General features: G+C 36.6%; 1 protein-coding gene across 11 annotated transcripts in view; it reads left to right on the top strand.

Annotated features, from left to right (window-relative positions):
* Window positions 1-3,869: 3,869 nt before the first annotated feature.
* LOC114870929 (inositol 1,4,5-trisphosphate receptor) overlaps window positions 3,870-22,912 on the top strand; it is a 30,909-nt gene continuing 11,866 nt past the window's right edge. For 2 of the 11 annotated variants that reach the window (XM_046287821.1, XM_046287822.1), the window contains exons 1-22: window positions 3,871-4,669; window positions 9,058-9,243; window positions 16,002-16,072; window positions 16,196-16,308; window positions 16,383-16,469; window positions 17,557-18,051; window positions 18,125-18,263; window positions 18,398-18,609; window positions 18,669-18,995; window positions 19,063-19,209; window positions 19,275-19,576; window positions 19,651-19,765; window positions 19,833-20,008; window positions 20,082-20,237; window positions 20,300-20,450; window positions 20,523-20,670; window positions 20,923-20,949; window positions 21,236-21,575; window positions 21,641-21,806; window positions 21,876-22,095; window positions 22,171-22,709; window positions 22,779-22,894. In XM_046287821.1, coding sequence (XP_046143777.1) covers window positions 9,146-9,243; window positions 16,002-16,072; window positions 16,196-16,308; window positions 16,383-16,469; window positions 17,557-18,051; window positions 18,125-18,263; window positions 18,398-18,609; window positions 18,669-18,995; window positions 19,063-19,209; window positions 19,275-19,576; window positions 19,651-19,765; window positions 19,833-20,008; window positions 20,082-20,237; window positions 20,300-20,450; window positions 20,523-20,670; window positions 20,923-20,949; window positions 21,236-21,575; window positions 21,641-21,806; window positions 21,876-22,095; window positions 22,171-22,709; window positions 22,779-22,894 — 4,145 coding nt within the window. In that variant the 5' untranslated portion in view covers window positions 3,871-4,669; window positions 9,058-9,145. Of the gene's footprint in view, window positions 4,670-9,057; window positions 9,244-16,001; window positions 16,073-16,195; window positions 16,309-16,382; window positions 16,470-17,556; window positions 18,052-18,124; window positions 18,264-18,397; window positions 18,610-18,668; window positions 18,996-19,062; window positions 19,210-19,274; window positions 19,577-19,650; window positions 19,766-19,832; window positions 20,009-20,081; window positions 20,238-20,299; window positions 20,451-20,522; window positions 20,671-20,922; window positions 20,950-21,235; window positions 21,576-21,640; window positions 21,807-21,875; window positions 22,096-22,170; window positions 22,710-22,778; window positions 22,895-22,912 lie in introns of all 11 variants that reach the window. The other 9 variants (XM_046287826.1, XM_046287827.1, XM_046287817.1 and 6 more) reach the window with 8 other exon arrangements.

The raw sequence follows: 22,912 nt of genomic DNA, 5'->3' as shown, positions 1-22,912 counted from the left end.
ACAAAGGAGTCGTTATCTACAATTATAAATAATGCTATATCGATTAAAAAGAATTCATTTGTTTTCTTTCCATGAACCACATCTCATGTAAACAGGTAAAATCGTGGGACAACTCCAAAAGCTATCAGTGACGAGCAATGCCATTCGTTGCCAAACGTTTAATTAATTATTCTTAATTAGTCAAAGGAACAGTACACTCGCGATTTAATCAGGCTTTTTTAGGGAAGAATTCTCTATATTTTAATTTAGAAAGAAAATAATATAATTCTTAATCATTATACATTATAAAATTTAGTATGTAACCGGAAAGTACGAAAAACAAAGTAAACATCAATTCAAATTTTCGCGCGTAAAAGTCGGGGTGGTCCGCCACAGCTCTATATATATAGGGCCCCCTTCAACGCATCGTCATTCTCTCCGGGGACGCCTACGGAGGAGGGTGGGAACCCGGACACCGTCATCCTCCCTGGAGAAGCCTCTTTTGATCGTGAGTGTATAATTTTGTTCTATTCCATGACTAATTCAACCGGATCACTCGTTAAATTATTTTCCACTATATCATAAGTTTTAAAAATGAAACAATTGCAATCTTGTTATTTGCTTGTCTCTTTTATCAGGGCAAGAATAATTCTATCGAAAATTCTCGTCTTACCGGATAGTTTTTTAATTCGCACAAAATTTGTGAGTGATTTTTTAAATCGTATCGATTAGGGTTGCAATAATTTAGGAAAATTGAATGATTATTCTTGCTCTGCCGTTAAGACGCAAGTCTAGTTGGAATTTAGTTGCTAAATCAATCGAGCGATTTAATTAATTCCCACCGTTCGGATCAATATTCTCCATCGAGATAAGGAAATAGCAATATTTTTGCTACTCGTTCGTAATACTAATCTATCATCGATGTTATCTAAAAAGAAATACAAAGGGGGAAAAAAAAAAATAAATGAGAAATATGTTAGAACGACGATGCCGACGTAAGCATCCCGCAATAATGGTTAATTAAAACTAATACAATGATCTTAATCGTTAATCGTCTGATCTATATGGATCGATGCTAGTTTTTACACAAAATAACCGAAACAACAACGATGCTATTACGTTAACGGAGAATATATTAATTATTAGATTTCCTCGGATCTACGACACGAAGCTTTTTATTTTCTCCTTTTTGTTATTGTAAATCTAGTCTGGTAGGACTCGACGCGCGTTGTTCATCTTAAGTTTAAGGGTTTAAGAACAATTGTGTACGTATTCCTAATGAATATCGAAATTGCGACTGTATCGATATTTTGTACAGAAAATTCATTCTGTGTATTTTATTTTATCCGACAAATTGTTAAGCACAAACGATTGCATTTCTGCGACTTGAATGAAATCACAACGCAAAATCGATATTCATTAAATGTACCATACAGAACCACCGAACCACGTACACTTGTTCGATACAACGTTATGTGTTAAATGTTTCAGCATAGATATAAAAGAAAAAAAAAAAAAAAATCACAAAGAATGTTTCTTATTTTCTATCGTGAGAGTGTTGTACTTACTATCAAAAGGGACGACCACACCGCTAAGGGCACCCCGTATATGGTATCGAAAATTGTTATCCAAATGATTCTGTTCTCGTAAGAGAAGCATTGAGGTTAAAGAAAATAAGGGAGAAAATATATTCTCCACGTGTGCGCCTGAAATATTGAATTAGTAAGGGTAATTGATATTTTGAGATTTGTAAGCGCGCTATATACGGAAGTTGAAATAACATCCTATCCAATTTGTCTGTGAGCCGATTGCAACTAGTTGTGTAATTAAATCTATATAAATATTATATATACAATATGTGATCAAGTGGAAGGTGATGCACAATAATGGATTTACGTGAAAGCAAAGAGAAAAAAAAAAGAAAGGAACGAAGGAAAGAAAGATATTTTGTTTTAAGTATTTTTAATCCTCCGACGGTGGGTCGTTAAATAACGATTTTCATTTTCTAAATTTTACACTGTCTCTTTATTTTATAACACTTGAAAGTCTTGTTAAGAAATTTCATCCGGGTCATAATTGACCTGACTCCACCGTCCGATGGTTAATCATAGTGAGCCTCGGTTACGAGTGAAAAGAAAAGGAACACGCTTTATTCACTATTTTTACGGTCGTCCAAAATTTGATCATCCAGCTCGAAAGGATTCAGTAGATCGAGCTGTGTGTGGCTTAATCCTTCGGGGCTGTTCACGAGGTTGCCCTGCTGGCAATGGGCAAATCGATTAGAAAACTATCTCTGCCCCAAGATTTATCTTCAGGGAAAATTGTGTATCCTAAGGGCCCAGGGCGCCTCGTAGACGGCCCTATCATAGTTACACATCACTAGAAGTACTCTCGACACATAGCGTGTAACGTTAGACTAACATTTAAGATGCTGAAACATACAACCAAAAGAAACACGATTGTCATTAACTCTGCAGTAGTGATCATAGAACTTCGAAAAAGATCATGATGATTCTTGTTAATCCAATGTGTGTTCAGTTCAATTATCACAAAATGATCGGAGACCATATAAGAAACCCGTTGAAGAACAATCAATGAATGGTCGCACGAGTACTGCAGGGTTTACGGGAAATCGAGATACTCGTTAAAAGTCAAAGTTAAGCTTTATCAGAGAGAGATTAGGTAAAAAAAAAAAAAAATAATTGAGGAACGTAGCGAGAAGACATTCGGGATGCTTATTAAAAAATTTTATGCGCAATGATAAACGGCTCACATTTTTAGTAAAACAATGTTGTTCTCAGAGCTGTGTCTACGTTCTACGTACAATCGTGAGATCGAATTATTGGTGTCCGTAGAGGGTATATATATTTTCTTATTGTATAATTAGCTCCGCTGCTTTGACACGTTAAGGCCTTAGTACATTAAAATCAGTTACGTTGCATCGCAATTACCGGGAAACGAGGTTTACAATCTGTATAATGTGCAATCACGTGCAACTTGGGTTTCCTTTAGTTAACAGTACAGGTGTCGTTCTAAGACGCCACGCTCAACACGTAGTCGTGATAAAAGTATTGACTAGTTTAACGATTAGCGCTTCAATTTAAAAAAAAATTTGTCATTTTATTTTCTCCTGGTTCTCAGAGTTATTGTTTCGTATTATCTCCCAGGCTGAAAGTATAGGGGAAAGAGTTTCTAGGTTAAGTCCTCTTTAGACTCCCCAAGGCAAACGATGGGAGGTTTTATTCTTATCCAAAGGGAGCCTACGTTGCACTCGTGGGTACAACTTGGTACAGTGATCGATGGAAAAGAAATAATTCAACCGCGAATTGTTCCGAGATGTGTCAATATATAATTGTGAAGAATCGGAGATACGTTCCTCGTTTGAATTTTAATTCGAACTGATTTAAGGGAACTAGAGCCTTAAGCTAGTTGTAAAATTTTCCTTAGGTACCTATTGTTTTAATGTATGAATTGTCTATGTCTGAATGTTCGCATCGTTGAACATACCGGAAGCTACAACAAAACAAAGTGAAAGAAACAAATAATGTTTTCTGAGAAATACGGTGAAGATTCTCGTCCTTTTTGACAAAAAAAAAAACATAAGGAAAAGGCAAAACATAAAAAGGAAACAAGTACGCAACGGTGCGGCGTGCTTCTGTTAATATATCTCATGAATTTATTAAAAATCACAAAATGTCTTTCTAGCTAGTATAGTAACGGTAATTAAGAACTTGCTGATTCCACGTTCTCATGGCTCATGGCGACACAATAAAAAGAATAACAATGAACACTACACTATTACAAAATATTTATTATAAATAAGATATAACAAATATAAAGGATAAATATATTATATTGAATTAATAATGATTGAACGAGATGAAATTTTTTGGTACAATAAAATGAAAAGATTAACGTTGTTGAGATTATTATCTCCTATCGCTTCGCGTCTTATAATCTTTTTTATTAATTTTGCCTTTGTTTCAACGTAGTGATTACATTTTTAATTTTTTTATTGTGGCGCCATCTATTCAAGAACGGCTCAAACTACTCTACACCTTACCGACTGAGATTTCGAAAGGGTTAAACTGGTAGCGCCACCTACTAAAAAGTATTGAAAACTAATTATCATCTTATCGATCAAGCTTCCTGCAGTCGGTAAATACTGAACATCGCTAGCGGTAGTGACTTACCGACCGTCGGAAGGTCGATCGATATGTTGGTAAATTATTTTTGCCGCCGAGTCTCGAACCGACGCGACTCCAGTGCTCCAGTCGTGCCAGAACCATCAAGGTGTACGGACGTATGTTGTCCTGCGTCGCGTTCCAAAGTGTCGTGTATGCATACGCGCGATTAGTGATACTTCGTGACCATACCAAGTCACGCGTTTTCAATATTATTACAACTTCGTGAATATTTATCGCGATTCGATCAAGTAAGCAATCAAATTCTGTGTATAAAAAGATCGCGGTATCTGTGACACGTATGTACGCGAACAACTGACGAGGCTATCGCCAACATTTTCGTATTTTTTCGTGCATCAACGAAGAAGAATCGTCAACGCATTGAAATATTTTGAGCAAGTGTTCCGGCATTCTTAAACCGGTGCGATACCGCCTCGGAAACGATTTCAATCGCGGCGACGTGAAGTGCACTGGAAGTGTTGGGGAACGGTACAGGCGGCGAGGACGTGAGTAAACACGTTTCTTTTTTTTTTTTTCATTTCTTGACTAATGTCGATGGTACAAAGTACATACGACTTTTCTCATATTTTTTCCTTCGTTCATTTATCGTTTTATTTCTCTTTTATTATCCTACTAAACTTTCTGCGTCTTTAATAGAAATCTTATTTTTAATATAAAATGTTTGATCTTTTCTTTGCATCCTGTTAGGTTAGTTTTTGTACGATGGATCGTGTAAAAACGCGGTTTCCGATGATCGTGCGTGAGACGCGTATCAATTACTTCAATAGATCTGTCAATGTAACACGAAAGAAACATTTATCTTTTTATCTTAGAAGAATGCGTGCAGCTGTCTAAATTATGTTTCCGTACTTTTATTAGGCATCAGCTGACTGCATTAGTACGAGCTTTTTCAACGAATCCGTTTGACGTTAGCTGTTAGCCATCGCAAAGTTAATTTCCTTCACGTTCGAATCTCTAGAGGCAACGCGTTATTATTCCGCGCGAGTAGGTCGATTAATAGAATCGTCAGATTTAAACGGTCGCTCGCATAAACGATTCCATTTAACCGATTTCAATCGGCACGTTTTATTTCTCTTTCCGTTCGCTGCGTTTCCGTTGCACTAATTGCAAACGGTGGAAACCGGAACGCGTGAAACGGTTCGTTTCTTCCGTTTCCAGACGGCAATGAATATCGCTGCTATTATCGGACCGTTTTTCGCTCGGTTGACACAATTAAAGACGATAACAATTGCACACGTGAAACGTGCACGAATATTTGCATGACGTTTACTGCAAAAACGCTCACGTAACTTCGTGCGTAAGGCCAGTGACTTTACGTATATGCGATTTATATATCATTTCTGGTGAATTATTAGGGAAGAAGAGCGTGCATAAGTGCGTGCATTGTTACGTCAAGCGGTCCGTACGAACCGTTTCTATTATTAGTTTTATATTTCGTTGCAAAACGGACATATCGCGTTATATGGATCGTGTGCAGCGACGCACGCCCGACAAATCCCGCTAAGGTTAATGACATCGCGCGGGTGGCAAATCGCTTCCTCCTTTTCGACTTCGATTCCGCGGATCCGATATCGATATTGGATAATATGAATGCAATTTCACGTCGGTACCTGACAACCGAGACGAATCATTATTCTTTCCAATTCGCCATATGAAACACGGGACGACACAAATTTGATTTGCCACCTGTCGGTGGAAATTAATGCGAAAACGTGAAATGAAAATTGTAGATGAGTAAAAAATACGATATAAACGAATGGAAAAATTTTAAAGCATTAAAACGAAATCGAGGACCTTAGCAGGCTTTAATGAAGCGTTCTATTTTTTACTCTTCAGGGTGATAGCCTCTTTTAAGGCAAGTCCAATGACCTTTAAACCAAGGTCACTGAAGATTATACGCAGGCCATGAAAGTACCTTGAAAATATATCCTACTTACTTCCTATAATACTTTAATTCCAAATTTTATTTAGATGCTTTAATTACTCAAAAAAAAATCGAGAGTAGCAATCTTTGAATAATCGAACGATTTAAAACGCTACTCGGTTATTTGTGTCAGTTCGATAATACCAACTCGAACGATTTCGAATTTCGATTATTTGAACAGTTCTATTTTCGCTACCATTTTATTACGTATTTCCTGTACGACTTAGTACATATACCAGGTCGTTGTACCTTACAAAGAGCGTGCTACCAAAAATATAATCCTTCCTTGATAAATATCAGGTTGACCTTGGAATGTCCTTGGAATGACCTCTCCAATTCCTGATATTTTTTTTTAAATTAAATATCCTACTTTTATTTGCACAATATCGAATATTTTGAAAGCTGAAAATATTTATTTTTCCTGTGATATCGATATAGAGGGTGCTGTATACGTTCTCTGAATTAATTTTTCGAGTATACCGAATACCCCTCTTGAAACGTGAGATTTAAACAGGAAAAAAGATATTGTCTGCGGGAAAACCTTGGAAAAACGAAACTTAATAAGCAGGTAACGTTAAACCAATGCTATTTCGTAACGTATGGTAAATTAAGCCGGTCGTTTCTTGAAATTAGATCCGGTCTTTTTGTTATTGTGCAGTCGGTAAATTAAAGCATACGATTCGTTTGCACATCTAATGGTAAGTTGTAGAAAAGGGTGATGTTTTTGTAAGACGCATAGGGTGCGTCATTGGTTATCCAAAATATATGAATGTAGATAATTATTTTTTATATCTTTACGTAAAAAATATTACAAAATATTTGTAAATATCATGTGGCAATTGTTAATAGTTAGGCACGGAGAAAAGTAATGGTACCTAAAGACATATTACGGGATTATAAATGGCTAGTAGCTAAGCTCGAGGTTTTAACGGAGTACGCTGATGCATTGGTACGGTTTCATTTAGATCGTATTGCTAGTCAATTGACAATTTATTGTTCGATGACTGGGACATCCGATGGGAGAATAAAAGAAACATCTGCGCGTTCCCTTTTTTTCTTCTCTACTCGTTATATCCCAGTAGTATTTCCTTTTCTTATCGTACAGAATTAAAATTAATATATCAATTTCAAATAAAAATAAAAATAAAAGGAACTCCTAATAGTACGTTCCCTGAGTAATTTCTATTTTGATATAAAAATAAATGTAAAATTATCCATCAGGAAACTTTGAAACGTGAAATTAAAATTTAGTAGTACTTCCATTTTTTAAAATTATTTACATATGAAATTATTGTACTTTGTGTTGTAATGCCGATTGTTTGAAATGAAAATTAAAAACACGTTTATTTTTCATGACTCACTGTTTGTCCCTGCTACTCTCGCGGGTTTTTCTGTGAATGAATACCAGAAATAGAATGTCGCGGTTATGAATGAAGCAGCGAGTTTGGTTACATACAAGGAAGCTGAATATAGCCAGTTTAACGGAGAAAGTAGTTTACTAAAGTTTACTTGGAACTTTGCGTACGAAACTAGAATTAATTCTCGATTGAAAAATGTATAGACACTTGATATAGAAAAATCAGGGTTTCAAATGTCGTGTGTTTTCCTTGGAAGACTTTCGAGTAGTGGTACAACTAGTTACGATAGAGAATGATTTAATTACTCGATGATGCTTCAGCTGCAACTTGCCGGATGAAGCTGGTACGGTACAATAAACGCTAAATGGTCGTTTTCATTAAATCTGAACGCGTTTCAATAATAGAAATTAATTTACTATCCGATCAAAGTTTAAAAAAGGAAATAGGAGAAGACAATCGAATGTCCCTAGTTCTCGCCCTTCCCTATGGGCATCCTGGTGGAGAATGGCAATGGAGGGGAGAGGACCCCGTATATATAGACCAATGGCGGACCACCTCTAGCGTATAACCGCTTGCGCGGGAAAATTTGAATTGATATTTATTTATTAATCATACTTCTCAGTTATATAGTAAAATTTATAATAGATTATAATTAAAAATGATATTATTTTATTTTTAAATTACTTTTAATATTAATATCGTCAAAATTAAGATTTTTTAAATTCCTTAGAGATTCTCTTAGAATAATAATGAAAATTATTAGATTTATCAAGTACTATTGCTTTATTAGTAGAAAATGTATAAAAGCTTTGGTATTTAGACCGTCGAAATGAATTTCTCTGAAAATCATTAGACTAATGGTTCGTTAATTACCGCGCTTGTTTGGCGATCATTTAACAAGCCATAGAACGAACGCTAAACGGTGGGAAATTCAGCGCGATTAATCACGTTTCCCAATCAACCGAATGCAACAAATTAATCGTGTTCGAGTAGGTTGGAATTATAACTGCTAACCGCAACAGCTATTACTTCCAACCGAGCAATTTTAACTTTGATTTTCCTCTCCTCCGAGATGGACGGTCGCGAGGTTCCTAGCAAAATGGGTCAACTAAAACTCAATTTCACCATGGAAATTGCCGTCTTTTTACCTGTCCAGCCGTGTCTATCCTGAAAACGATAGGAGGGAAATTGGTTCCCGTCGAGTTTCCGATTTCTGCAGACTTGTCAGAACTGTCGCGATATGAAAAAAGTTGAAAAAATTGCGTTCATTCTTGTCGTTCGAACTTCTAAACGACTATATACGATTAGCTGAGCATCTACGAACGTTCGTAGTGCATTGTAAGCGAATTTCCTGTGCACTTGCATGCACTGATAGCAATAAAAGCGTTAGCTGGGACACGAGGAAAATTGCGAGATAACTGATTAAATCCTTCGTTCAATCGCAAATTCAGTTTCATTGACAATGAAATGAAATCAGATTCATCCTTCTTTGAAGCCCTCTTCCAAAGAAAGCCATCCCCTTTAGAGGAATCAAGCAATCCGTATTTGTTCTCGCGAGAACAGTAGTAACGATCTCGTTTCTGCCCCGTAGGTGTAGCCATGAATAATTCACTCGGTTGAAAGGCTGAATTCTCCCCGACTTCGAGGTTGCCTGAGAGCCGAAAAACAACAGCTTCAAGATGGGCGAGATCCTTGGCTCGGCGAGCTTCCTTCACCTCGGTGATATCGTCAGCCTCTACGCCGAAGGAAGCGTATCGGGATTTCTTTCCACCCTCGGGTAAGTTGAATATTCATTAAATCGTTCTGACTAATTAGCATGATTCCATAGCGTCCAAGCTGACTCCAGGATGCTTCGTTATTCGACGAAATTTGGCGAAACTCGCTCGAAATCGCGAGGAAGATTATTATACTACCTTAGAAATTTAGTTAAAATTAATGATGTTGATATACCCATTTTATTCCTGATCCTTCACACTACTTTTACTCTAAATATATTACCTCCGCTTATTGATTTTCGATAAAATATTTATCCATTTATTTGTAAATTTAAAATTAACTAATGGACGTTAAACGGGAAATTTAATAAAATGTGATCGCGAAGAATCGAGACTGACATTATATTCACCGGTGAGTCATTCGAAGAATAAATTTATGTATATCCTAAATAACAATGAATAATTTTGTTGATAGAGAATAATCATCTTTAAGAATAATTTATTCCTTCATTTTAGAAGTTTCTAAATCTGAATATTTCTTCATTAAAATAGTATGGGAATATTAATATCGAGGTAATTAAAATGTCGAGCTGAGGGTAAATAGAGGATCCTGTCTACCTGTGGAGGACAGCAAAGGGTTAAAAGGCACTTAATTCTCCGAAATAAGGTCAAAGCAGACTGTGCGACTACGTGGTCCAATTTACTGCAGTTCGTGTATTTTTGAATGAACCGTGCGTCTCGAAAGGCCGTAGGTCATGAAATATAATGTTTGAATGAATTGTGAATAAAGTAGGCCAAAGAACTGTACTCCCAGGTAGTACGGTAAGAAATCTTAGAAGTGTGATTGAAAGGTATTCTCTATTTTATTTCGTGATTTATGAAAGAAGGAAAAATGTAAAATAATTTAATTCAAAATCTTTGTTTTAATATCAGGATCATTCAGATGGCATTTAAATAAGAGATGCAAATATTTTCCAATAAGAATCGAATATCTCTAACCATCTGCAGATTAAATGTCTTCAACCGAACCTGAGATCTCGGATCGTTTAATAACATTTTTCCTTATCTCCTTTAGAATTCAATTTCAAGGGAATCGAGGATCGTTTTGCTGCTCGTCTCGAACATTTGTCAGGACTTTTTTCATTTTATCCTCGATAATCCATTTCCCGGGTCATATAACATTCAGGTCTATCAGAAAAAGGGACTAGCTAGAATAATCTTAGCATATTTGGCGTTCTCTATACATCGCTCTCGAAACGATTAGATATTCAAATCAAACATTGATATCGTTTCCTTTGGAATTCTTCAATACGTTCCTGCTTCAACAAGTACTCTTGGCTACGAGTACTTCGGCACGTTGAATTTTATATCAAACGTATGAATGATTTCCTCGGAAGTGGAAAAGCCATTTCTATGCTCCGTTGGAATCGTTTATGCAAAGAATACATCAAGATTCTTCGATATATTCTCGAGAAATGGCAGATCTTTCCTTTTTCTCCTTTGAGCTCAATTATTTCTAGTTTCTATTGGATTTCTTTAATCTTTTAATTTGGCACGGCGAGTTAAGTTAAAATTCGGCTTCTCTCCATGGTCCGCCATCGGAGGATTAACTTATTATAGAACTTCAAAGACGATCCACGTGAATTTTTAGGGTTTTTTGAAAATTTCTCCCCTCTTCTACTCCCTTTCAGTAACACCTGTTAAAATTCCTCATGTAAAGGGTAAAGGGGCCCGCGATCTTTCTCCCAGAAAAATAAAAAAAATAAAAGGACGATCCACGTGAATTCAAACTCGATAAATAATATCATAAATATGGCAATATTTTAACCAATTAATAATTGTCTGGTAGAGAATCAATATCCGATTGTTTGTATCGTTTCGAAAGGTGTTTGCGGTACTCGAAGAAAAGCATCGGGGTATTAATCGGCTTAGGAGGAAATCCAAAGCTGCCCATGTGAGCCGCTTCCGACGAATAAATTTTCTCCCCTTCGCTCTAACGTGTCGCATTTGCTATTCTTTGCCCGCTTGTATTATCCGCGCCCTGTTGACTTCGGCCAACACAAAGATAGGACGTCGATACGGCCAGGTAATAAGGCGATCCTCTTTGTAATCAAGCTCGTCTATCGTGTGCTCAAAGGGTATCTGCTATTGACGTTAATGTGAGTATCTTTGAAGCCATTATCGGGGAAAAGCATCGCCGAGCGAAAAAAAAGCAATCGGTAAAAAGTAACGTACTTTCTATGATTCTGACTCGTTATGACTTTTTTTTTAGATATTATTGAATTAATCTTCAGGGATCCATGATCTTAATTTCCTGGTGTTTTCCTTGTTGAGAGAAAGCGGTGAAATCGAAGGTGGAATAAAAATCAGAGAGGAAAGAAATTTATCCTCGAGCAGGAAAAACAGATTGCAGTCAGACTTTTGAGAAATTGCGTATTTTTTCGCAACACGGATGTGTTGTATTTTTTAAGTGGAATTTGATAAACAGATGAACGAAGATTATTAAATTGCAAAGAATAATTTGAAATTTTTACTTATTATCCAAATTATTCAAATTCCACTCGTATTAGAATATTGTAGCTTTTGTTACAATTCTAATTCCTAGCAAACAGACTCGTTCTTTTCACGTTCTTACTTGAAGAGGACTTGGTTTGCAAGTGATTATGGCAGGGTTCTCGACCACTTTGGAAATGGGTCAGGTAGGCACACTTCGCCTATTCTAGTGGCTTTCCACGGCTCGAGGCGGTATCTCAAATAAGATTCAATCGAATCTCACTCGGCGTTGCTTGTACACTAGCTATTATCTCTCTTTGTTGCATTTGTGGGCAGATAAAGCGAAGACAAACGTATGCACGCGCACGAATTTTCACGATGTCACGTATCTTGCGAAACACGTATTTTCGAACGTATCGTTCGCGTTTCACTCCGCTTCTATTCCATTCGAATTATAAGTTAGGACGATAGAGTAGAAGAGGAGAGAAATTTTCAAAAAACCCCCCAAATTCATGTGGATCGTCTTTGAACTCCGATGGCGGACCATGGAGAGAAGCCCAATTTCAATTCAACTCGCCGTGCCCAATTAATATAACTTAATAAATCAAATTTTCGAGGATAAAACTCCCTCAAATTCACGTGGATTGTCTTTGAACTCCGATGGCGGACCATGGAGAGAAGCCCAATTTCAATTCAACTCGCCGTGCCCAATTAATATAACTTAATAAATCAAATTTTCGAGGATAAAACTCCCTCAAATTCACGTGGATTGTCTTTGAACTCCGATGGCGGACCATGGAGAGAAGCCCAATTTCAATTCAACTCGCTCTGCCCAATTAATATAACTTAATAAATCAAATTTTCGAGGATAAAACTCCCTCAAATTCACGTGGATCGTCTTTGAAGTTCCATGACGAGTTAACCCTCCGATGGCGGACCATGGAGAGAAGCCCAATTTTAATTCAACTCGCCGTGCCAAATTAATATAACTTAAGAGATCAAATTTTCGAGGATAGTTCGCTGTTAATTACGAAGGAATTACATTGTGCCTTGCGGTTACCAATGCTGGCAGCACTAGTGGCAGGATATAATTTCAGCCGGTACCAGCTCGTCAAACTGAATCTCCGGCTCGTTGAATGGAGTATGCCTACTAATTCCTGTTCTCCGCTAGCATCCCGATTGCACAGCCACTTGTCATTCTCGATAACAGTGCACTCGATGCAGCAGCTCGATGCTGCGGCTGAGAGGGATGTAATTAATGTTTCCAACGATCGAGTTTCAAACATCGATCAGCCGAAAATTTACAATATATCAAAACTATTCTAGTAATTCTTCTTATTATTATTATTTGTATCTATTTTATTCATCCAGAGAATTTCTGTAACCCTTTTAACCCTTTCGGTTCACTTGCGATCAAATCTAGCTTCTTTGCTAATTCAAATTTTCGGGCGCAGTTGGTCCGCCACAGCCCTATATATATGAGGCCCTTTGCGCTGCATTGTCACTTGCTCCGCGGATGCCCACGGAGAAGGGTGGGAACCCTAGATATGACTATTTTTCCTAGGAAAACCTAATCGAGGGTATGAAACTTAATTTCTCGATACTCGAGAAATGTGATTGTTCTCAGGACAATCGTTTTCCTAGATAGCAAGATATGGAAATGCATACGCATTAGGCTGCATTGTGCATCGCGCGCTTCCTGTGCTGATCAATAAATCACCACGTTCCACGCCCTCGATAATTTTATTAATAACTTTGTCGGGTATCGTTTAATTGTTAACGCGCGCGCGTCGAAGGAACGAAATAAGAAACCCGGTTAAGATACAAATATTTTTGCTTATCCGTAAATGAAACACGGTTTATAATGCTCGCTTATCGTACGCAATCTAATCTCGCTAATTAAGCATTGACGCAAAACAGACGTGCAGCGATCGTGTGATACACTTAAAACAGCTTGAGACGATGAGAATCGACCATTAACGCGATTATCCAACATCGGTATTGCTTTAAATAGTCCTGATAAAAATTGTTAGATGAACACTACAAGATTTATGAAAAAGAAGAATTTATGATAACGGGATGTCTGATTAGGATGAATTTTATGGAGCGTAAATACGAGAGATAGTAGAATTAAAATTCTTTATTTAATTCCTTGTTTCCATATAAATGCATCGGTGCACCGTTGCATCTCAAGGGTGTTAACATTAATCACGGCTGCAATAAATGATCTGAGCGCAATCACGGCTGCATTCTATGCTATACGTGCACAGTGCACATGACGCGGTCGCCGACAACAATATCGGGTATCGCGTTATGGTCGTTTCTCTGTTTATGTGCCTTTCTCTGTTATACATATGTAGCTTTCGCGAAAATGCATCGCGTGCATCTCTCTTGTCCGCTGACCCGACAGCTTCAATTCTTACGGCTCGATGCAGTTGTGATCAACCATTATACGAGGGATATTAAAACTGCTCTCGCAAATCGAATATCGGCTCGCTTCGATAACCGATATTTATTACCAAACAAGAAACACTATCATTTATATTAATATTTGTTGAGCTGCAAAAGAATGAAAATTTTGTTTATTTCACAGAATTATTATTTCGATTCATTTTGTTTTTCTATTTGATTTAAAATTCACAGAAAATAGGATGAAAATTTTATACATAATTCAATAGAACTTTTTTTAATAAAAAAAAATATCTGACGGTGAGCTTGCAGTATTTGAACGGGCGTGCGTTTGCATAGCGATAGAGAGGATCAGTAACAATTGATTTTATCTTATATAAGTAAATTCTTTGTTTTGGGATTATTTTTGTCAAAAAAAATCGCTCTAGTTCCAATATTGATTTTTAGTTTAATGGGAAAGGTGGTAGATTTCCGAGAATTTTATAAATTCTTAATCAATTCGCTGTCGTTCTTAGAAGATATATCTTTCGACAATGACTAATGGTCAGCGGCACGTTTCCTGCGTTCTCGGTCACGCGAGAAATCGATGGAACTGCTATTTGCGAATTTATGATCTGGAAAACCATTCGTTCGCTAATTAACAGCTCGCGAAACAAGCGACAATGGCTAAAGTGAGGTGCCATTGAAAACTGTGTTTCTAAAGCCGTGTATACAATGCGCATATAAGAATTGTTTCGAAACAAAAGTACGAGTTCCGAGAGGGAATTATTAAAAATGTTCAAATTCCAGAAATACCAAAAATTTTAATTCTCCTTATCTTCTAAAGCTACAACTTAATTCATTGTTTAATCCTTCTGCTTCCATCGAAATTTCTCTGATTTCTTAACATTTCTATTTCTCTCGAAGCACAAGTAACTTGTATGACTACGTTTCGCGGTACGTATTAGCCTTCGAGGTAGTTAAAAGGAGCTTACGTTTGCGTTACGAATGAGAAGCCTAAATACAATCTCATTAGCGAACTTTGTATTCCATTAGTGACCCAACAACAAGCGACGGTGGGTACTTAGTTTGTGGCAGTGAAAAGGTGCAATTGACCGTCCTCCGTTTTTCGTTTCTAATAATTATTCGCAATCCTTAGAAAAAATCTTGATTCATGAAGATCTTATGAAATAATCTGCAACCGTTGACTACCACTGAGGCAAGATTTCCATGATCAATATGTAGCTTCATTTCTATCGGGGTTGTAAACCTCTTTTTACCATCGATTCTGTTCCCTCGAACCTATTGTTCGGCAGCCAGGTTTTGTGTTGCAGAAAATATTGAAATACTGCTCCATTTCCTACGTGGGTTCCAATTGAAAAATGAATCGTTTTAGAGTTTCCATTGTGTTTTTGATGTACTTTTTATTTTTCAAATTTCGTGAGATAATAGATTTTTCTTTTAAAAATAAGAATAATACCTAATGAAATTTTTCAGTGGTGCTAGTCAATACATTAAAGGATCCCGCGTAATGGTAATGTACTTTGGCGTCACGTTGCCACTATCGGATGCACCCGGTTGCACTATGCACCGAGTATGCGCCGTATCCGAAAGGTTAAAGCTCCTGGGCAAGTCTTGGCCTGCCCCAATATCGATCTACACCTTGTTCTCCTTCCATTTGGACCACTCTTATCCAACCGCTATTTCCGGATTTACATTGTCAATTATCAATTTCTAATTGCATTTTGGAAGGTCGCGTCACGACTAGTTTTATTGCAACGAGATGAAATGACTTCGGTTCAAATCCCAGGAGTATCAAATTTGTTTTTTTTTTTATTTATAAAACAAGCTTACTAATATAAAAATTTGGTATTTATTTTTAATAGATAATGATTTTAAAATAATATAGATTCTTTGAAATATTTTAATTGATTTTTAGATTAGTGGACGACAGGTGCGTGGTATGTCCCGAGGCAGGAGATTTATCAAATCCACCGAAGAAGTTTCGAGGTAATATTTGTACGTCTAAGGTCGTAAATCTACGCTGTCAAAAACAACAGTTCTTTTCTCAGGGCGTAGATCTACGATCTTCTGTAACAACGCGTTAACGTTGGTCTTTGATACAATTTTCAGATTGTCTCTTCAAAATATGTCCTATGAATCGTTATTCCGCTCAGAAGCAATTCTGGAAGGCGGCAAAACAAAACGCAGGCGGTACAGATGCTGTACTGTTAAAAAGACTGCACGTGAGTTTATTTCGATAAACAATTATCGTCATCGTTGGACTATTTATAATCCGAGGATTGATGTTAATTTTCAGCATGCCGCTGAAATCGAGAAGAAACAGAACGAGACTGAAAATAAGAAACTGCTGGGAAGCGTGGTATCCTATGGTAACGTCGTCCAGGTGAGAGGGATTGTTTTCTTTCCCGAGTATTTTTATATATTTTTACATTGCCCCCGTTACGCGAAGTAAATCAATTTACCTTGCGCTACACGCCTCAAAAGGTCAGGCTTAGCTTTAGAACCCAAGGACGCATACCCTTTTTTTATGCATAAAGCTTGCTGGCTACGAGGAAAATAGAAAAACGCAGTAACAATTGAAGGGTTCGTAACAAATACCCTGTCGATTTTTCCTCATTTTTGCAATAAAAATATTTGTATACTTAATAATTTGCTGGTATTTTAACGTAGGAGCCTGGCCCCCTCGCGATTCTAAGATCCTAAGATTTCAAAATTCCAAGATTTTGAATTTATGAAATGAAACTTCAATCTTTTCTTTCACATTTACATTTTCCTTGACTATGCTTGTGCTATTAATCATGAGAGTAGTGGGAAACGATAACTGCTTGCTAATTAACAGAATCTACTTCCTCTGCTCGTATCATTCCTCTTTGTAGTAACTGACTTAAAATCATAAAATCAAGTTATAAAATTTAATTACAAAGCGATAGGCTTATTCGTCTATATTCTATATTGAAGAAAATAATGTCTAAGGGAATAAAACTCAACTCCGTGGTTCACCTTATAAACTGAGTTTCATCCCAGGCAATGCTTGCTGATTGCTTGCTGTTTTAAGTATAATGATCGAATTATTAATCACATTCGTGGTGCTTTTATCGTCCACAACACGGTGAACAACGTTACACTGTAAAGGGATCCTCGGTGTGCCTGTTATACAGAAGCGAAAGAACGTCTGCTTGGAACACAGGGCCTCTGAACACCATTAGACGTCTACTTAACTTGATGCAATAACGTAGTCTGGGGTCTCCGTCGGGCTATCGAGCTACTTTATTGCTTCCCACTTTGTCAGGGAATTATGGTAGACGTGAAAATTAATCTACTACAAAGTACCTTCTTATTTTAGGACTTCCCCTCATACTGATTATTATTCTGGGATTTTCATTGAAATTTCATGCAAATTCAAATTCATATACCTTCCTACACATTTAATTCTATTGCAAGTGTAATATAACTAATGCCCCTTTCTTCAGCTGCTTCACCTCAAATCCAACAAATTCCTGACTGTCAACAAGAGGCTACCAGCCCTCCTCGAGAAGAACGCAATGAGGGTGTATTTAGATGCAAACGGAAACGAGGGTTCCTGGCTCTACATAATGCCCTTCTACAAGCTCCGTAGCGACGGTGATAGCGTGGTAGTCGGTGACAAAGTAATCCTGGAGCCAGTTAATGCTGGCAGACAGGGTCTCCATGTAGCTGCCAACTATGAACTCGGTGATAATCCAGGTTGCAAAGAAGTTAATGTGGTCAATTCAGCAACATCTTGGAAGGTGACATTGTTCATGGAGCATAGGGAGAATCAGGAGGAGATTTTAAAAGGTGGAGATGTTGTTAGATTATTCCATGCAGAGCAAGAAAAGTTTCTAACAATGGACGAGTACAAGAAAAAACAGCATGTATTTTTGAGGACCACTGGGAGAACTAGTGCCACTGCTGCTACCAGTAGTAAAGCTTTATGGGAGGTTGAAGTAAGAAGATTGTAAATAACTCAGCGTTCATCCTTTGAAAATTATTTATTACTAACTTTCTTTCTTTTTCCAGGTTGTCCAGCACGATCCATGCAGAGGAGGAGCTGGCCACTGGAATTCTCTATTCAGATTCAAGCACCTAGCCACAGGGCAATATTTGGCTGCTGAAATTGACACCGACGAACCACGTGAGACCACAAAAGGCAAGCGTGGTAAGATAGATATATACGTGTGTGGAGTAGCATCAACTTGTTTCCTCGGGGATCGTGTACCTCTTTAACTAACACTTGTGATCGTTTCATGAATCTTCATCATATTTATAATACATTGCTATTGTATCGTATAGATCCACCAGGACCAGTGTACAGACTAGTATCAGTACCTCATAGCAATGAAATTAGTTCTTTATTCGAATTGGACCCAACTACGTTAACGAGAGGGGACAGTTTGGTACCACAGTCGTCTTTTGTTAGATTACACCATATATGTACAAATACTTGGGTCCACTCGACGAGTGTACCGATTGACAAAGATGATGAGAAGCCAGTTATGTCAAAGGTAATTTTCAATAAGCATCATGTACAGATCCTGTAATTAAATTATAATCGTGTTAAAAGGTGGGTTGTGCTATCAACAAAGAAGATAAAGAAGCGTTTGCTCTGAGATCCGTATCTCCGGTAGAAGTAAGGGATTTGGATTTTGCGAACGATGCCTGCAAGGTGTTAGCCTCCATAAGTAGTAAATTAGAAAAGGGCACAATTTCGCATAACGAGAGGCGAGCTGTAATGAGTCTACTGCAGGATATAGTGTACTTCATAGCTGGTTTAGAAAATGAACAGAACAAATCTGAGGCGTTAGAATTAATCGTCGCGAATGCCGTGAGGGATCGACAGAAATTATTGCGAGAACAGTACATACTTGGCCAGTTATTTAAAATACTTCAGGTACCGTAGAGTAATTTATATTTCCATTTTGAAATTTTTATACGTTGAAGATATCTTTCTCTTGTAGGCTCCGTTCTTAGAGTCCGCCGAGGGCGAGGGACCATTTCTTAGAATAGAGGAGTTGAATGATCCAAGGCACGCGCCATATAAATATATGTTTCGTTTATGCTATCGAATACTCAGGCTTTCCCAGCAAGATTATCGGAAAAATCAGGTACTGTATATTTTTACACGTAATATTATCGACAGGTCGATATTTATTTTCTCTTTGCGATGCAGGAATACATAGCGAAACACTTTGCTTTCATGCAAAAACAAATTGGATACGATATTTTGGCGGAAGATACCATCACTGCACTTTTGCACAATAATAGAAAATTGTTAGAGAAACATATAACAGCGGCGGAAATTGAAACCTTCGTTGGTCTTGTTAGGAAGAATATGCATAACTGGGAATCGAGGTTTCTAGATTATTTGTCAGATTTGTGTATTTCTAATAAGAAGGCGATTGCAGTCACTCAAGAATTAATTTGTAAAAGTGTACTGAGTGAAAAGAATAAAGATATATTATTAGAAACTAGGTAAACAATGATATGTCTGTTGAAAAAGAGTGCCTTTTTATTTATATGTATTGATGAATGATGATTTTCTTTAGAATGGTTAAAACTCAGGTCGAGGTGGAAGAATTAGACGAGAAGCAAGAAAATGATGAACCAAGAATTACTGTGATGGAAGAATTCGAAGTTTTTCTTACATGGAATAATGGAACGGTTCGCATCAGTATCACTATACTTTCTATCTGCATTTAAAATTTATTCTAACAGATTTTTTATTTAGAAGTCAATGTCTTTAAGTGAATTATCGAGGGGAGCAAAGCTGGGGAATGTTCAAGATGCAGCGATATTGGATTACTATAGGCATCAGTTAAATCTCTTTAGCAATATGTGTCTAAATAGACAGTATTTAGCATTGAATAATTTGTCACCGCATTTGGATATTGGTCTGATACTGAAGTAAGTATAATTAATGTTAGAATCAATGCCCGTTTCCATAATATACAATGAAATTTTGTTATTAAAAATTCAGGTGTATGGAAGATGAGACAGTGCCATACGAATTGCGAGCATCATTCTGCAGACTTATGTTACATCTTCACGTTGACAGAGATCCACAAGAACAAGTGACTCCTGTTAAATATGCTCGATTATGGTCTGAGATTCCTTCGAAAATGAGTATTAACGAGTATGTAAAAATAATACTATATATTTTGTAGAATATTGGTACGATGTATTCATTGATTTCAGTTACGATGCAAACAGAATGAGAGATCAGAATAAGGAAGGCGTTCGCGCTAAATTTAGCGCAACTATTATGTTTGTAGAAGATTATCTATGCAATGTCGTGGCAAAAATGTGGTCTTTTGCGGATCAAGAGCAGAATAAACTGACGTTTGAAGTAAGGGAGAATATGCACAATATACTTGTTCCGCCAAAAAGATACAATTATTTAATACCTTCATATTTCCAGGTTGTGAAATTAGCGCGTGATTTAATTTATTTCGGATTCTACAGTTTTAGCGATCTCTTAAGACTAACGAAAACGTTGCTCAGTATTTTGGACTGCATTTCAGAAAATGACTCAGCTGACGGAAAGATTCCAACTGGTGAAATTGATTGTAAGTGGATTTTTAATTTATATTCGTTCAGTATAGAGTCAACACATCATTTCGCGATATTTCCTGTAGAGTATTATTATTCTCTAATTGTATGCACAAAAGAGAAGTCCCATTGTATCTTCCTTCCCTCTATTGTAGTCTCTAATGTTGTCATATTAACTAAATAACAATTTGTATGTAGTTAATTAAATAGACATGCTAAGTATAGTATATGTTGAAGTATTAATTAATAAATGTTAACAACTTCTAAAGCTGATTCTGTGGATTCTAAGGAAGCAGGTAATATATCAACTATGAATTAAAAACTAGGTTTTGTTAATTACATAATATATGCATGTTGCCTTGTAATCTTTGTTACACCTTGGTTTAGTATAGCACCTTCTTACACTTTGTAATTTCTATATATTTTCTATATTTAACATAAATATCTTACTAAATGTAAATACCCAAGATAAAGTATGCCTACTATGTTTAATTCCTATACCTTCATTTAAAATTCATTAAAAATTTTTACTGTTTGATACATTTTAAAGTTATATAAAACTGTTTGTAATAACTTTAATAGCTGAAGGTGGAGTATTAAGATGTATTGGAGACATGGGAGCAGTGATGACAAGTTTGACATTGGGACCAGCTGGACAAGTGTTAGCTGGCAATTCTTCACCAAGACCAAAGCCGCTCCTGAAGAAAGAATACCCTTTGGTGATGGATACAAAACTGAAGATAATTGAAATTTTGCAATTTATACTCGATGTTCGATTAGACTATAGGATTTCTTGTTTATTGAGCATTTTTAAACAAGAATTTGATGAAACTGAAAGAGCCTCAGGTGATCTAAGTCTTGGTCAGAAAACCATAGACTTGGAATTAATAGGGACACAAGCAGAGGGTATATTTGGCAGCAGGTAATACACCATAGAATCATTTATTTATATCCTTGAAATAATATTTCATAAATCATTTTATTCAGTGAAGAATGCGTGGCATTGGATTTGGATGGGCAAGGTGGTAAAACATTTCTGCGTGTTCTATTACACTTGGCAATGCACGATTATCCACCGTTAGTTTCTGGAGCACTGCATCTACTTTTTAGACATTTTAGTCAAAGACAAGAGGTTTTACAAGCTTTTAAACAAGTACGTTCTTTTGCTTCTCATATTGCCATACTTTTTGACAGGAAAATTTATTAAGGTTTTTATGAATAGGTACAACTGTTAGTTTCTGACAGTGATGTTGAATCTTATAAACAAATAAAATCAGATTTAGATGTGTTACGACAGTCTGTTGAAAAATCTGAGCTTTGGGTGTACAAATCTAGGGCGACAGAAGAACATGGTGGTAAAAAGAAGAAAAGTAAAGAGGAAGAAGACGATGGAGCTACTCCTCGCAAAGCACCACCACAACTATCCACAACTAATAAGAAAGGTTCTGATAATGATTTTAATTGAAAATATTAATTAATCTGTTTCTTTTAAATAAATTATTCTTTGTTGATTATAGGGTCTGCAATAGATTTAGACATTGGTCCTCCATTGCACGCAGACCAGGCAGAGGAATATAAAAAGATACAACAAATTTTAATTCGTATGAATAAATTATGCATACAGACGATTGGTGGTCAAATAAAACCACGAAAACACGAACAAAGACTTCTACGAAACGTCGGTGTACATACTGTTGTCTTAGATTTATTACAAGTACCATTTGACACTAAAGAAGATGTTCGAATGAACGAGTTAATGCGATTAGCACACGATTTTCTTCAGAACTTTTGCTTAGGCAATCAACAGAACCAGGTTCTATTGCATAAACAATTGGATTTGTTTTTAAATCCCGGTATAAGGGAGGCTCAAACAGTGTGCAGTATTTTTCAAGACAATTCAACACTGTGCAATGAAGTAAATGCCAAGGTGATACAACACTTTGTGCATTGCATAGAAACACATGGAAAACACGTGCAATATTTAAAATTCCTTCAAACTATAGTAAAAGCTGAAAATCAATTTATTAGAAAATGTCAAGAAATGGTTATGCAAGAAGTGAGTAGGGATTATATTTATATTGATGAATTTATTTATAGCATTTGATTAATATTATTGTTTTTGTAGTTGGTTCAAGCAGGTGAAGATGTTCTGGTATTTTATAACGATCGATCATCTTTCAATCACTTTGTGGAGATGATGCGATCTGAAAGACATAGGATGGACGAAAGTAGTCCTCTCAAGTATGTTTTACATCTTAG

The sequence above is a fragment of the Osmia bicornis genome, chromosome 1 (assembly GCF_907164935.1).
Source record: "Osmia bicornis bicornis chromosome 1, iOsmBic2.1, whole genome shotgun sequence".
Taxonomy (NCBI): Eukaryota; Metazoa; Arthropoda; class Insecta; order Hymenoptera; family Megachilidae; genus Osmia; species Osmia bicornis.
The sequence above is the reverse complement of the archived record's forward strand: the minus strand, read 5'-3'. Positions and strand labels throughout refer to the sequence as shown.